This window comes from Neoarius graeffei, chromosome 22 (genome assembly GCF_027579695.1).
Source record: "Neoarius graeffei isolate fNeoGra1 chromosome 22, fNeoGra1.pri, whole genome shotgun sequence".
Classification (NCBI taxonomy): Eukaryota; Metazoa; Chordata; class Actinopteri; order Siluriformes; family Ariidae; genus Neoarius; species Neoarius graeffei.
The window spans coordinates 21,151,699-21,166,938 of record NC_083590.1 but is presented as its reverse complement, the minus strand read 5'-3'; the positions used below and the strand labels follow the sequence as shown (position 1 = coordinate 21,166,938).

The window sequence follows — 15,240 nt, the reverse complement described above, 5'->3', positions numbered from 1 at the left end:
AACCCTGCCATGCACACCATTTGTTGTTCAATGTTCTCCTGATGGTGGACTCATGAACATTAACATTAGCCAATGTGAGAGAGGCCTTCAGTTGCTTAGAAGTTACCCTGGGGTCCTTTGTGACCTCTCCGACTATTACACGCCTTGCTCTTGGAGTGATCTTTGTTGGTCGACCATTCCTGGGGAGGGTAACAATGGTCTTGAATTTCCACCATTTGCACACAATCTGTCTGACTGTGGATTGGTGGAGTCCAAACTCTTTAGAGATGGTTTTGTAACCTTTTCCAGCCTGATGAGCATCAACAACACTTTTTCTGAGGTTCTCAGAAATCTCCTTTGCTCGTGCCATGATACACTTCCACAAACATGTATTGTGAAGATCAGACTTTGATAGATCCCTGTTCTTTAAATAAAACAGGGTGCCCACTCACACCTGATTGTCATCCCATTGATTGAAAACACCTGACTCTAATTTCACCTTCAAATTAACTGCTAAGCCTAGATGTTCACATACTTTTGCAACTCACAGATATGTCATATTGGATCATTTTCCTCAATAAATAAATGACCAAGTATAATATTTTTTGTCTCATTTGTTTAACTGGGTTCTCTTTATCTACTTTTAGGACTTGTGTCAAAATCTGATGATATTTTAGGTCATATTTATGCAGAAATATAGAAAATTCTAAAGGGTTCACAAAATTTCAAGCACCACTGTATGCAGATCCCAGATTTTTTTAGCCTGTTCCCAACGTAACTCAAAAAGTAGTGAACGGATTTGGATGAAATTTGGTGGATAGCTTTAGTATTATCCAAGGTTCATATGATTTGATTTGGATGTTGATAACATGTGGCTAGGTGGAGTATACACTCTACTGATTGCCCTTGTTTCAGGATGAGTCGGCTCTTAGGTGAGAGTCGAAAGCAAATCACCTACATGAACCAAAATTTGTAGCTGTAAGCAACACCATTACTTTTGCATCAAAACACTTTTGTAACAGAGGTGATCAGTATCCATCCATCCATTCATTATCTGTAGCCACTTTATCCTGTTCTACAGGGTCTTAAGCAAGCTGGAGCCTATCCCAGCTGACTGGGTGAGAGGCGGGGTACACCCTGGACAAGTCACCAGGTCGTCGCAGGGCTGATGCATAGACAAACAACCATTCACACTCACATTCACACCTACGGTCAATTTACAGCCACCAATTAGCCAAACCTGCATGTCTTTGGACTGTAGGAGAAACCGGAGCACCTGGAAAGAAACCTATGCGGACACGGGGAGAACATGCAAACTCCACACAGAAAGGCCCTCGACGGCCACTGGGCTCGAACCCAGCAGGACCTTCTTGCTGTGAGGCGACAGTGCTAACCACTACACCACCATGCCGCCCTGATCAGTTTCCAGGATAAAGAGAAATGACTCTTCTTAATGAAGCCGGGTAACATTAATGCACGGATTCCTACACATGCTGAAATAGATTTTATAAAATGTAATGAATGAGTGAATGATGTTATTGTCACTGAGAAGCTCGGGTTATTTCTTATTCATTCATTCATTCATTCATTCATTCATTTTAAATAGCAATTTGAGAGCCGAAAGACTCGACTCTTATTACTGAGCTGAGTCAAATGATTTGACTCACTGAAAAGATCCATAATTCCCATTACTATTTGCAGCTCGACTGAAGAAAAACCCTCCTGAAGTAAAGATCCTGAAATGAACTTAACCTTTCTTTGATCATTCTAAATACCCCGCCCACTCGCTCTCTATATGGCAACGCCCCGCCCACCGGCTCTCAGCACTGTTTGTAGTTGCCGCTGTAGTTTCTGTCACTTGCAGCAACTTAGTTGCTAGAAGCAAGTCGACCCTGAGAGATTTATTTCTATGCCAGCTTTTTTTTTTTTTTTTTTTAATTTTTTTCCATCTCATCAAGCTCGCACTGGGAACTTTAGGAACTTGTAATATCATTTATAACTTCTTAGCAAATGTTGTTCTAGGCAGCAGTAAAGAAAGAGGAAACGGTCAGGTTTCAGGAGGAGAAATATGCACGTGAGCCTTCAGGGTTTTTTTAAGCTGCTTTTATTTTATTTTATTATTATTTTTTTTTACTCCTAATATTTCTCAGGGATCTTTTAATAACTACACGAGCTTCATCTCTGGAGAAAAAAAAGTTTAATGTTGCATTAACAAACAAACAAACAAACACCACAAGGTCTTCAGGTCGAGTTTTTTTTTTTTTTTTTCAGGTTTAGAGCCGATATTTATTTTATATATATTTATTTATTTCCAAGCGGAACTGAAAGTGCAGGATCCCATCATGTCATCACCTTCTTCATCATCATCTTCATCATCATGTACCTCGACTCATCAGCAGCAGAGAGCTAAAGGCAGCTCGGGATCCCCCACCGTATCATCATCATCATCATCATCAGTGGTTAACGGCGCGAGCCGGTTGCTGCAGCCAGTCCGTGCCACGGTACCGTATCAGCTGCTGCGCGGGAGCCGCCGCTCCTCTCCTTCCTCCTCTTCCTCCTCCTCCTTGTGTGCGTCAGCCGGGGGCGACGTCGCAGCACTGAGAGTTCCCGGTGCCGCCGCCGCGAGCCCGACGCGAGTAGTGACGCCGCTCGCGCGCCCGCCTGGAAACGGAAGCGGCCACGGCACCGCGGACTGCGCCTCCGCCGCCGCTCTGATCGCGCGCTCCCCGCCGCCCGACCGCAAGAATTCACCGGAGCGGCGCCCTGAGTCACCTGCCTACCGAGGTACAACCTTTCCTCTCCTCTAATTCTCTCCTCTATCCTCTCCTCCTCTATCCTTTTCTCTCCTCTATCCTTTTCTCTCCTCTTCTCCTCCTCTATCCTTTTCTCTCCTCTTCTCCTCCTCTATCCTTTTCTCTCCTCCTCTCCTCTATCCTTTTCTCTCCTCCTTTATCCTTTTCTCTCCTCCTCTCCTCCTCTATCCTTTTCTCTCCTCCTCTCCTCTATCCTTTTCTCTCCTCCTCTCCTTTTCTCTCCTCCTCTTCTCTATCCTTTTCTCTCCTCCTCTCCTCTCTCCTCTCCTCCTCTATCCTTTTCTCTCCTCCTCTATCTTCTTCTCTCCTCCTCTCCTCTATCCTTTTCTCTCCTCCTCTCTCCTTTTCTCTCCTCCTCTATCCTTTTCTCTCCTCCTCTCGTCCTCTATCCTTTTCTCTCCTCCTCTATCCTCCTCTCGTCCTCTATCCTTTTCTCTCCTCCTCTCTCCTCCTCTTCTCCTCTATCCCCTTCTCTCCTCCTCTATCCTCTCCTCCTCTCCTCTATCCTCTTCTCTTCCAACCTCTCCTCTCTTCTCCTCTCTTCCAACCTCTGCTCTCCTCTTCTCTTCTCTTCTCTTCTCTTCTCTTCTCTTCTCTTCCAACCTGTCCTCTCTTCTCCTCTCCTCTCATTTCCGTCACGACTGATTGCTCCGGTTAGTGTTCTATTATTATTATTATTATTATTATTATTATTATAGTGTTTATGCGCCTTATGCATCACACATTTCATTTCCTACATGGAATCCCACTGTGTGCAAAACAGCATTGCTGTGTTTATAATAGCTATAAGGATTATGTGTTTGTTTGTTTGTTTGTTTGTGTTTTGTTCCCCACACACACACAGCGCGCGCACAGCAGACGCAGCTATGAAGCTTGAACGCTCGCGCATCACCATTATTATTATTATTATTATTATTATTAATACTATTATTATGACGCGTGAGCTCAGAGAGAGAGAGAGAGAGAGAGAGCTGTGTGGGCTTTAATCCCCGTTCGTGAGCCTTGCTAAGCTAGCTTAGCGTTAGCCATGTAAACATTAGCATGTCTCCCAGACTTGTGCTGAGTAATTACTGCAAAACAGGGCGACAGATGAAAAGCACCCGAGCCGCACTAATGCATTTCAGCGAGGATTGCACACAGAATGAGGGTTCATCTGAGAGGAGATCCAGCTGAATGAAAGACCAGGGCCTGTGCTGCATATTGCATTTCATGCAACCTCCTGCAAATAAATAAATAAATAAATAAGGCCTGATGTAGGTGGGATTGTTTCCCATAGCAGCAAACAGTGTTGTGCTGAAAATATCAGAGGTCACTCTTTTCTTTTCTTTTCTTTTCTTTTCTTTTCTTTTCTTTTCTTTTCTTTTCTTTTCATGGCCCTTTCATTTGCAAGCTGCCTAATGATGCAGTGCTTTGCTCCTGTGAAAGGTGAACTGAAAGTGTGTGACATCATCGGTCGTGAAGTCCTAAAATAAACCACTAGATAGGCTGCATGCTGTTTATGTAACAATAAGCATCCCTCTTCTTCTTCTTCTTCTTCTTCTTCTTCACTTCCTTGATGCCTTCTTTCCAACACTTAATGTGTTGCCTGACATTATTAAGACTGTGCGAGATCAGCTCGTGTCTTGTTCAAGCATCCATTTCTTCATCCTCTAACACTGACTGCATGGTGGAGTTTCATCCAGTCCTGTACAAAAGTCTTCAGCACCCTATTGGGGTTTTTTTTCCCCATACAAACTTTCTATAGGGTGGCACGGTGGTGTAGTGGTTAGCGCTGTCGCCTCACAGCAAGAAGGTCCAGGTTCGAGCCCCGTGGCCGGCGAGGGCCTTTCTGTGTGGAGTTTGCATGTTCTCTCCGTGTCCGCGTGGGTTTCCTCCGGGTGCTCCGGTTTCCCCACAGTCCAAAGACATGCAGGTTAGGTTAACTGGTGACTCTAAATTGACTGTAGGTGTGAATGTGAGTGTGAATGGTTGTCTGTGTCTATGTGTCAGCCCTGTAATGACCTGGCGACTTGTCCAGGGTGTACCCCGCCTTTCGCCCGTAGTCAGCTGGGATAGGCTCCAGCTTGCCTGCAACCCTGTAGAACAGGATAAAGCAGCTAGAGATAATGGATGGATGGATGGATGGATGGATGGACTGCTACATTATCAACTCAACAACACACAAATATTTTAGAGCTCCAAACATTTGCTTCATTTTCCAGCACAAAATTAAATGCAAAAAATATATATAGAGAGAGGATTTCGACGTGACGTCACAGGTCACGTGACGCCCCAGTGTCCAACATTTTGAAGGTCAAGCTAGCTAATGTCAACAACATAGTAGCTGGTATGTTACTGTAGCAATGTTTACATTCAGTCATTTGGATGACTGTTAAAACCTTTCAGTCTCAAGTTTTTCCTTTACTGTATTTACTAGTTTACTGAGCTAGCGCGCTCGGGCAGGCTGGGAGCTAGCGCGCTCGGGCAGGCTGGGAGCTAGCGCGCTCGGGCAGCCTGGGAGCTAGCGCGCTCGCTCCTTGCCTGCCCGAGCTAGCGCGCTCGCTCCCAGCCTTCCCGAGCGCGCTAGCTCAGTAAACTAGTAAATACAGTAAAGGAAAAACTTGAGACTGAAAGGTTTTAACAGTCATCCAAATGACTGAACGTAAACATTGCTACAGTAACATACCAGCTACTGTGTTTTTGACATTAGCTAGTGCTAACAGCTAGCTGCTAGTGCACTGCTACAACACAGACACCGACCCTAATAATACAGTTCTTGGTCATTGCCTGATAACAGCAAATTTATAACGGGCCATGTCTCAACAGACTAAGAAGTTATTTCAATGACATTTAATAACATTTTGTTTATCCTGAGGACCGAAAGTAAATGAAAATGTGAACAAACCTTAGCTGTAATAAGATGGCGACCACCGGCTCCAGGGACGACCCGCTGATGTAGGCATGTTACCCAGCCTGGTTTTTAACGACATAGGTATACAGATCATGTGGGCCGAAGTCAGGTAAAGACGAGGGCTTCGTGTACTTCCGTACGTCAGTGAACAATCCTGGTGGAAGCAGGTAAACGTCGTTCTCTAAGCCTGCTAACCTCAATTTTTGCAAATACCTCTCCCTCTGCTCGCCCTGTAAATGCCCTACGTTGCTGGATAGTGAAGGTGTTTTCTGCATCTCGCTCCTTTTTCTTTTATGTTTTTTCCCTGGTATTTCCCACACACCTGACTGCAGGTCAGGAAGATCTGCAGCACTGCAAAGCCAGAAAAAGATAGCCTGGTAACGTGTACGGATCACGTACACCAGCATCATTGATTTTCTGGTGATATCGCTTCTTAGTCGCGTCATCTAGGCCGGATAAAATACTCGACAATGAGACTTCGTCATGATCAACAGTGTATCGCTACCGGTAGTATTTGTGACCGTCAAAATGGCGGCATAAATATTGTCGCTATGGAAACAATGACGTAGGCCGAAATCCTCTATATGTGTGTGTATGTATGTTCCATAAGAGAGCACTTTTCAGATTAAAAAAGAAAACATAATGAAGGCTGCTGGGTTTTGATGCAAAATTAAGACACAAGTGTGACAAAGTGTCCAGAAGAACTGTGGCTGGTTCTGGAAGATGCTCAGTAAAACCTACAGCTCATTTCCGCATAAAACTGCACTCACTGGACCTCAGACTACTGTTTTTTTAAAAGCAAAGTCAATAATGAGTCTCACACCAAATACTGACTTTGTTTCATGTACTATGGCTTACTGATTACTGTTTACAGTATTTTTTTTCCTAATGTTGAGACATTTCACTTCATTATTATTATTTTTAAGCCATTTTTGATCTACATGTGCCTAAGACTTTTGGACAGTACTGTATATCTTGTGAATTACATGGTTATAACAGGCCTCAGCTTTATCCTGACTTACACGCAGCTTTAGGCGTGTGTTCATATTCAGATTCATATCACAAACCTAATATTTCTTTTGACAATGTTTATACACTATCATACTCGTGACGACATTATCACACCATTCTCAGCTAAAAACCGGTGTGGGTTTAATAATTGTTTCTCAGTCATAGTTGTTGTTTCTTTTTTCTTCCATGCTTTTTGGTTTGCGAGCAAAATCCAAGGGAGATGCTGACGTTTGTGCTGCCTTCCTACTTTTCCTGAATGGAAAGCAAAGAGGAATGAGGTTGATCATCTGAAGGTGTTGATTAATTTTCAGTCCGGAAGTCAAATCACAGGTCTATAGGTCTAATACATTATCGTTTCTGTACTCACAACTTACTGAATACAGGGATTTGTATAGCAGACGCTAAGGAAAAGAAAAAAAAGATACGGAGCCTCCAGTGTCAGAGCTTTAGGTTTTCCGACAAGGGAAATTTTTTCATGGTAGCATGACATGCTTCATTTTTATTAACGTCATATAAATTTCCAAGTGTGAGAAAAAGAAAAGAGGCCGGTGAGGAAAAAGTGTTTAACGTGAGTATACTGTAACGTTTCACAGACGTTCCATAACATATTAACTGTTACTATAAATGGATAAAAATTACAGGACGATGTTCGTTCTTTCTTTAATGTATAAAAATGGTCAGCCTTGGTAAAATGTTGCGGTTTAAGAGGAATAAAACACTTCAGGAAGTGCTGTTCTTGGTAAATAATCCGCTTCAGCGTGGTTAGGCCACATCAGATTGTCCCATTATTGATTATTTTTCCCAGTACAGCATGTCCCAGGTATTTTATTCAACATTTTCACATCAAATTAAATATATAAAGCAAATGGATTGAGCTCATTTCTAAAAATATACTGTATATTTTTTAATTGTTACTGCTGCCAATCTGTATGTCAAAATGTCAATTATGGCTGTGTTTCAATGAGATTAAAGGATGAGGCTGCCTAGGTAGGCTTTGTAATCTGGAAAGCACCCGAAGCACAAAGTGCTTTAGCAGGGAATACATTTGCAAATGCAGTGTCACTTAAAAAATGATTTTTAACCTCTCTTTATTTTTTAAAATAAAAATACAATACTGTGATGGTACCGTAAACCATGATTAAAGGTTGTATTTATTGTGGTAATGTTGGTCCACATGAGCTGGGCTGCAGAGGCGAGGTGTGTCAGGCCTCAGGGCTTCACTGTGTGTTGATTGTTTTCTTTGCGAGCAAAAGTGTCAACACACAGAGCGCGCACCGACGGTCAGGGTCGGCCGACTCAGAGACGCTCCCACACACCGCTGCAGTCGTCCCAGTGAGGGACCCGGGTTATGTTCCGTCACGTGGTGTACCGAGGTGACCTCATCTGAAACGGCAGACACACACTGCATCAGATCGCCCTCTCACACAGTCGATACCTTTCACTCCGAGCTCCCGTGGGCACCGGGCCGCGTTTCAGCGGAAAACAGATTAGTCTGGATTTGCTCTCAATGTACTAGTTTCTCATCATGAGCTTGTATTTGCTCGAATGGTGCCTTTACATGCTTTACGTCAAGACTGTTCTGTACACTTCCTGTCTTCACAAGCTCCGGTTAATCTCAGATAGTCTTGAAGGAAAGTTCCTTAATCTACACTCAGAACGGAGGGTTTGAAGTTGGACCTTTCCATGTCGCTGGCGTGGTATGAGTATCTTTTGTACCTTCAATCTGTTTTTCTTTTCTGGTTTAATCTGTTGTTCAGGATTTAGTGTATATACTTGGACTGTAATTACATTTTAGGTTAACAAGTTCATCTTTTGGGCGGCACGGTGGTGTAGTGGTTAGCGCTGTCGCCTCACAGCAAGAAGGTCCGGGTTCGAGCCCCGTGGCCGGCGAGGGCCTTTCTGTGCAGAGTTTGCATGTTCTCCCCGTGTGCGCGTGGGTTTCCTCCGGGTGCTCCGGTTTCCCCCACAGTCCAAAGACATGCAGGTTAGGTTAACTGGTGACTCTAAATTGACCGTAGGTGTGAGTGTGAGTGTGAATGGTTGTCTGTGTCTATGTGTCAGCCCTGTGATGACCTGGCGACTTGTCCAGGGTGTACCCCGCCTCTCGCCCGTAGTCAGCTGGGATAGGCTCCAGCTTGCCTGCGACCCTGTAGAACAGGATAAGCAGCTACAGATAATGGATGGATGGATGGATGGATGGATGGATGGATGGATGGAAGTTCACCTTTTAAGCTCGTGTAGACAGACACACCCAAAATTAATCAAAAATAGTGACACGATTATCATGTCAATATACATTATTTTGGTCTGTATGGATATGTAAGAGCTCAGAGACTATATTTCCAGGGTCCGTAACATTGGGACTGTTAGCGTACCTGAGTAAACTGTGATAAACCGAAGGATAACACCATGATAGCAATGGACCTATGGACAGAGATAACACTTTTTTCATTCGGCAACACGGTGACTACAGCTGGACCAAATAAATAAGTAAATAAAAACATTGAAATACCATAAATTATTTTTTTTGCAGTGCGGTTTTCATCAAATCCTGCGCTCTGATTGGCTGGTGAGCGGGTCCGTATCCTACGATACGGACCCCAGTTATGGACCTTGGTTACGGACCTCTGGCGACTCGCTCGTTCACAACAACAACAACAACAAACATGGTAGCAATTTTTGTCAACATTTACCTTTTTTTTTATAAGACTTATTTATAATACCAAAAATCTTATAAATTTTTGCCAGCATTTCTCAGGAGAATAGCATTAATTTTACAGCATGGATAGCGATAACGACAGTGTTCACAGCGAAAGCGAGTTTTACTACCCTGAGGAAGAAGAAATAAAAGAAAACATTTCAGGAGAAAGCTAAAAACCTGTAACTGTTGCTAACGCCGAGCAAAAACATGGCTGAATCCTGAATGACTCCTATTTGTATAAATAGGGGACTACATAGGCAGCAAAATGTAGTTTTTTTCCTGCCATGGAAGTGCACTTGTATACCGAGGAGGAAGCAATTTGCATTACAGCTGTGAATGAGGATTCAAAATGGTGGCTTGGCTCGGTTTCCCCTTTTGGGCGCTCTCGTTTTCTGTTAGAATTTGGTAAAGAAAAAAATAAATATATTATTTACCAGCTTAAGGTCGGTCCATATGGTGAAATACCGTGACCTCGGCCTTGAATACTGACCTCGGCCCAGAGGGCCTCGCTCAGTACTTTCAAGACCTCGGTCACAGTATTTCACGATACGGTTCTCCCAGCTGGTAAATAACATACATGTATGTCCATACATAGTACAAAAAAAATTTTTTGGTAAGTATTAAACTTACCAAAACGGCATTTTTAAAAACTTTTTACCAGAAGTCAATTATAGTAACGTTCTATTGGACCCAGTACCGGATCTGTTGGGTTTAAGAAATTAAAGGTACAATATATCCAGCTTTATAGGTACAAAATGTGTACAGTTGAGGGTACCACCTTACTGACACGGAACCAAACAGTACCCCAGTACCCTTTTTCTGGGAGTGCATCTTGTTAAACCTGAACCAATTTTCATTTTATGAATAAAAACAGGGATCTTTGCGATATGATTTGACGTAACTACAAGTAATACTCTGATCCCTGAGAGCGAATTACATCGCTTCAACACGAAACATTAAATATTCAAAAGTAAAGACTAGACATGTCGCGCTAAAAATAAACTCGAAACACTCAACATTAAAAACTGAAGTATTAAACTGTAAACAGTAAACACTAAACACCAAAACATTAAGCAGAAAAGAAAGCACCAAGGACTAAACCCTCAGCTCTAAGCACTAAATAGTGAACACTGAACAATAAAGACTCAAAAAATAACCGCTAACGATTAAACGTTCAACGTTGAGCAGTGCTGGAAATCTGTTTCCTTGCCCAAACAAGAAGGAAACAGTAAGCACTAAACACTAAATAGTAAACACCAAACATTAAATATTCAAAACTAAAAAATAAACATGTAGTGCTGAATATAAACTCTGAACACGAAACATTAAAAACCGAAGTACTAAACTCTAAACAGTAAACACGAAACATTAAACATTCGACATGTACTGTTAAAAATAAACTCTGCACACTAGACGTTAAAAACCTAAGTACTGAACACCAAAACATTCAGCACAAAATAATTCAAAATAAACACCGAGGACTAAACCCTAAGTGCTAAGCACTAAATAGTAAACACCGAACAATAAAGACTAAGCGATAAACGCTAACAACTAAACTTTAAACATTAAGTGGTGCTGGAAATCTTTTTCCTTGCCCAAAAGAGAAGTAAACACCAAACATTAAACACTAATCACCAACCACTTCGCGTTAAATGCGAAATCATAAACCCTCAGCGCGAAACACTAAACAGTTCTCTCCTCTGCCACGTTGGGCTGAAATTCATGCCATGTCACGCCTTCTCTTAAATCAGGTTGTAATGTTACTCTGGACTTGTACAGTGATTTTCCCAGACACTGCGCTCAAGCGTGAGTTCATTAGACTATAAATCCTGCAGCAGCTCTGCTTTGCTGATCCCTCCAGCGAACCGACTGATCGAGCCACACGCACTCGTAATATCATTTTCACTCACGCAGGCCTGAGGGATAATAAGGACAGAATCAATAAGCACCACAACCACGGTGAAGCTAATAGGTTGTAATTGATTAGGCCTCGTGCATTATCATGCTTCGCTTTGCATCGGCTTTTCCGAAATGGATTCGAGATGCTCTGGTGCAGAAATGATTGAAGGCTTAAGCACAAATTAGAAAAGAATTGTACATTACGAAAAACAGACTGAACGACTAAAACACCGCTGCATTGCTCTCAAAAACGTAGACATGAACCAAGGGTTAAATCCCACTGGCACCACTGTCAGCTGATTGGTACTGTGGGTAATGTGGGAAGCATCATTACCCACAATGCCAATGTGAAACTAGACCATGTGACCATGCTAATGAAAGACGTTTACACTTAAAAAAGGCCAACTCAGGATTTCATTACAAGATAAAAACTAATAAATGCATCTAATATGTGATGAAGAGCAAAACTGGCATGTTCTAGTGTGACTGGAGGTGTGAACCATGACAATAAGGGATGAGTAATAATGAGAAGCTGGGTAATAAGATGATGTAAGATTGATATTATGCCACGATCCATTTTTATGAGGCATCACTGGTATTGTGATATCCTTTTATAATATTTAGATAGATAGCTTTATTAAAGAGGCGGCACGGTGGTGTAGCGGTTAGCGCTGTCGCCTCACGGCAAGAAGGTCCGGGTTCGAGCCCCGTGGCCGGCGAGGGCCTTTCTGTGTGGAGTTTGCATGTTCTCCCCGTGTCCGCGTGGGTTTCCTCCGGGTGCTCCGGTTTCCCCCACAGTCCAAAGACATGCAGGTGAGGTTAACTGGTGACTCTAAATTGACCGTAGGTGTGAATGTGAGTGTGAATGGTTGTCTGTGTCTATGTGTCAGCCCTGTGATGACCTGGCGACTTGTCCAGGGTGTACCCCGCCTTTCGCCCGTAGTCAGCTGGGATAGGCTCCAGCTTGCCTGCGACCCTGTAGAACAGGATAAAGCGGCTAGAGATAATGAGATGAGATGAGCTTTATTAAACACAAGATCCACTCAGCTGACGCTGGCTTCCTTTGGAGAGGTGTATAAACTTGTGCCAATAATCTATACCTGCATTATGAAATTCATGAAATATATAATCTCATCTCATCTCAGTATCTGTAGCCGCTTTATCCTGTTCTACAGGGTCGCAGGCAAGCTGGAGCCTATCCCAGCTGACTACGGGCGAGAGGCGGGGTACACCCTGGACAAGTCGCCAGGTCATCACAGGGCTGACACATAGACACAGACAACCATTCACACTCACATTCACACCTACGGTCAATTTAGAGTCACCAGTTAACCTAACCTGCATGTCTTTGGACTGTGGGGGAAACCGGAGCACCCGGAGGAAACCCACGCGGACACGGGGAGAACATGCAAACTCCGCACAGAAAGGCCCTCGCTGGCCACGGGGCTCAAACCCGGACCTTCTTGCTGTGAGGCAACAGCGCTAACCGCTACACCACCGTGCCGCCCGTCATTTAAACTTCTTTTTTTTTTTTAAACTTGTTTTTGTTCCTTTTTCCCCCAAGCAGTGGGAAATCAGCTGACTGCAAAGAAATTTTGTTTTTTTCCCCTGATATGCTACTTTTTATTCCCGAACACATTATTGAACTGAGACAAAAATAGTTTGAGCTGATTTATTTAATAGAAATCAAACTCTTGTCTCAAAAATACTTTCAATTTGAAATATCTTTTCAAATTCATACGCATCAGACCGTCTTACTAACACGCTCACGCTGGCTTTTTTTTTTTTTTTTGGCTTCCTGTTCAGTGTCTGCTGAAAATCATTAACTATGCATTTTCACTTTTAGGACACATTTGGTTGAATTTTTATAGTGAATAAAAAAAAAAAAAAAAGACACAAAGACTAAATATTTATTTATGAAATACAAGTATGTGAGTCTCTCTCTCTCTCTCTCTCTCTCTCTCTCTCTCTCTCTCTCTCTCTCTCTCTCTCTCTCGTGCCAAAATTATCGGAAACACAGTATGTTCACTGTTGATAAACTGCCACATGTGTACAGTACTACACGATATGAGTGCCATAAATTCAGCAGAAAAGACAATGGCATTCATAATCGTGATAACATGCAACACGAATGTCAGCTAAAATTTCACAACTGTGACAGGCCTGCTCATGCTTTAAATATTGGATTGCCTTTTTAAAAAGGGATACATGCAAATCATCTTTCAAATTCGTCTTTGAGTAATGAATGTCCTGTTTTAGGAAAAATAACCCACAGCAGGGTGATGCAATGAGGCCCGAGGCGAAGCAGAGTTACTGTTACCACCATGAAGATGATTGTTGCATTCTGTGATCGGAAAATGGTGTTTTATTCCACTTGTATCCAGTTTTCCAGCAATTACAACTTTTCATTCATATTTTGTACTTGTAGTTTTACACCAGTTATAAAGTCATTGCCTCACCAGCCTCTCTTTTTCTCTTCCTCGACGAGAAGAAGACAAAAAAATAAAATGCAGCTTGTCGTGTTGCCGAGAAACTGCAAAGATCTCTGTCTTCCCATGTCAGAAAACTTACAGTTTTATCTCTGACCGTTACAAAGTGCCGACGCTGGAGACTCCTTCAACAAATGTTAAAAATCGCCATATTAAAGGCACTGACTGGAAAGTTGAATTCTGGGCAAAATGTTCTTTGTCTATTGCTGTCGGAGTTTCGAGATGTTGCGCTGCTGCACACACACACCGTGTATCCTATGTGTAAACGTTTTGCCGAGATAAAAAGCGCCCCGCGTTTTACGATTCCGGAGATCGCCGAAGCAAGTGAGCAACAATATCATGTGGCAACCGTGGGGCTTGCCTGATCTACTTTTAACCAAAACATGTCAACATGGGCAAACATGGCGGACTCGATTCTCCCACCAGCGGAAAAGAAAAGGAAAGCCTGCCTAGTGAGCGCAACTACAAGACAGAGCAAGGTTAGATAACGTGTCATTTTTCTGGACGGATAACTAAATCAGGGGCGGCACGGTGGTGTAGTGGTTAGCGCTGTCGCCTCACAGCAAGAAGGTTCTGGGTTTGAGCCCCGTGGCTGGCGAGGGCCTTTCTGTGTGGAGTTTGCATGTTCTCCCCGTGTCCGCGTGGGTTTCCTCCGGGTGCTCCGGTTTCCCCCACAGTCCAAAGACATGCAGGTTAGGTTAACTGGTGACTCTAAATTGACCGTAGGTGTGAATGTGAGTGTGAATGGTTGTCTGTGTCTATGTGTCAGCCCTGTGATGACCTGGCGACTTGTCCAGGGTGTACCCCGCCTTTCGCCCGTAGTCAGCTGGGATAGGCTCCAGCTTGCCTGCGACCCTGTAGAACAGGATAAAGCGGCTACAGATAATGAGATGAGATGAGATAACTAAATCATTCTAGCTAGTGCTTAGCTATCTTAGCCTTAGAATGCATGGACTTGACTCTACGGTAGCGAGTATGGAGTTCTACACCTAATGTTTTGATCGTACAGAGAAAGAAACGATCACACACAAGCAGGAACAGAGAAAAGATATATTCGTCTTTTGTTTCACGGATCTATTCGCAAATGTCAAGCACAAATTACATCCCTGCGACTGAAAACTCTCCGAGGTCGATGCAGAGTCACGATGTTTTCCGCGCATCGCCATCTTGGTGTGACGCAGTTCCATAATTATGCTAATTAGTTCAAGCTCCACGCGTTCCGCTGTTTCCTGTTTCTGTAGGGCCATACTGTTGACCTCAAGAGGAAGGAAAACGGTCCCAAAACGGAGAAAAGCAACCCTCGGGACATCAAAATGATCACATCTCATCCACAGTACCTTTAACAATTAACCAAGTTTTTCAAACCATTTATGTTAAACTCAAGCGTGTGCTCGTGGGCCAAATACGGCCCGCTGCCTCATTTCCTTCAGCTCACACATACTTGCAAACGTTTTCACA

General features: G+C 43.2%; 1 protein-coding gene across 1 annotated transcript in view; it reads left to right on the top strand.

Annotated features, from left to right (window-relative positions):
- Positions 1-1,591: 1,591 nt before the first annotated feature.
- glcci1a (glucocorticoid induced 1a) overlaps positions 1,592-15,240 on the top strand; it is a 94,915-nt gene continuing 81,266 nt past the window's right edge. Inside the window, 1 exon segment of the mRNA XM_060904620.1 lies at positions 1,592-2,763. Coding sequence (XP_060760603.1) covers positions 2,322-2,763 — 442 coding nt within the window. The 5' untranslated portion in view covers positions 1,592-2,321.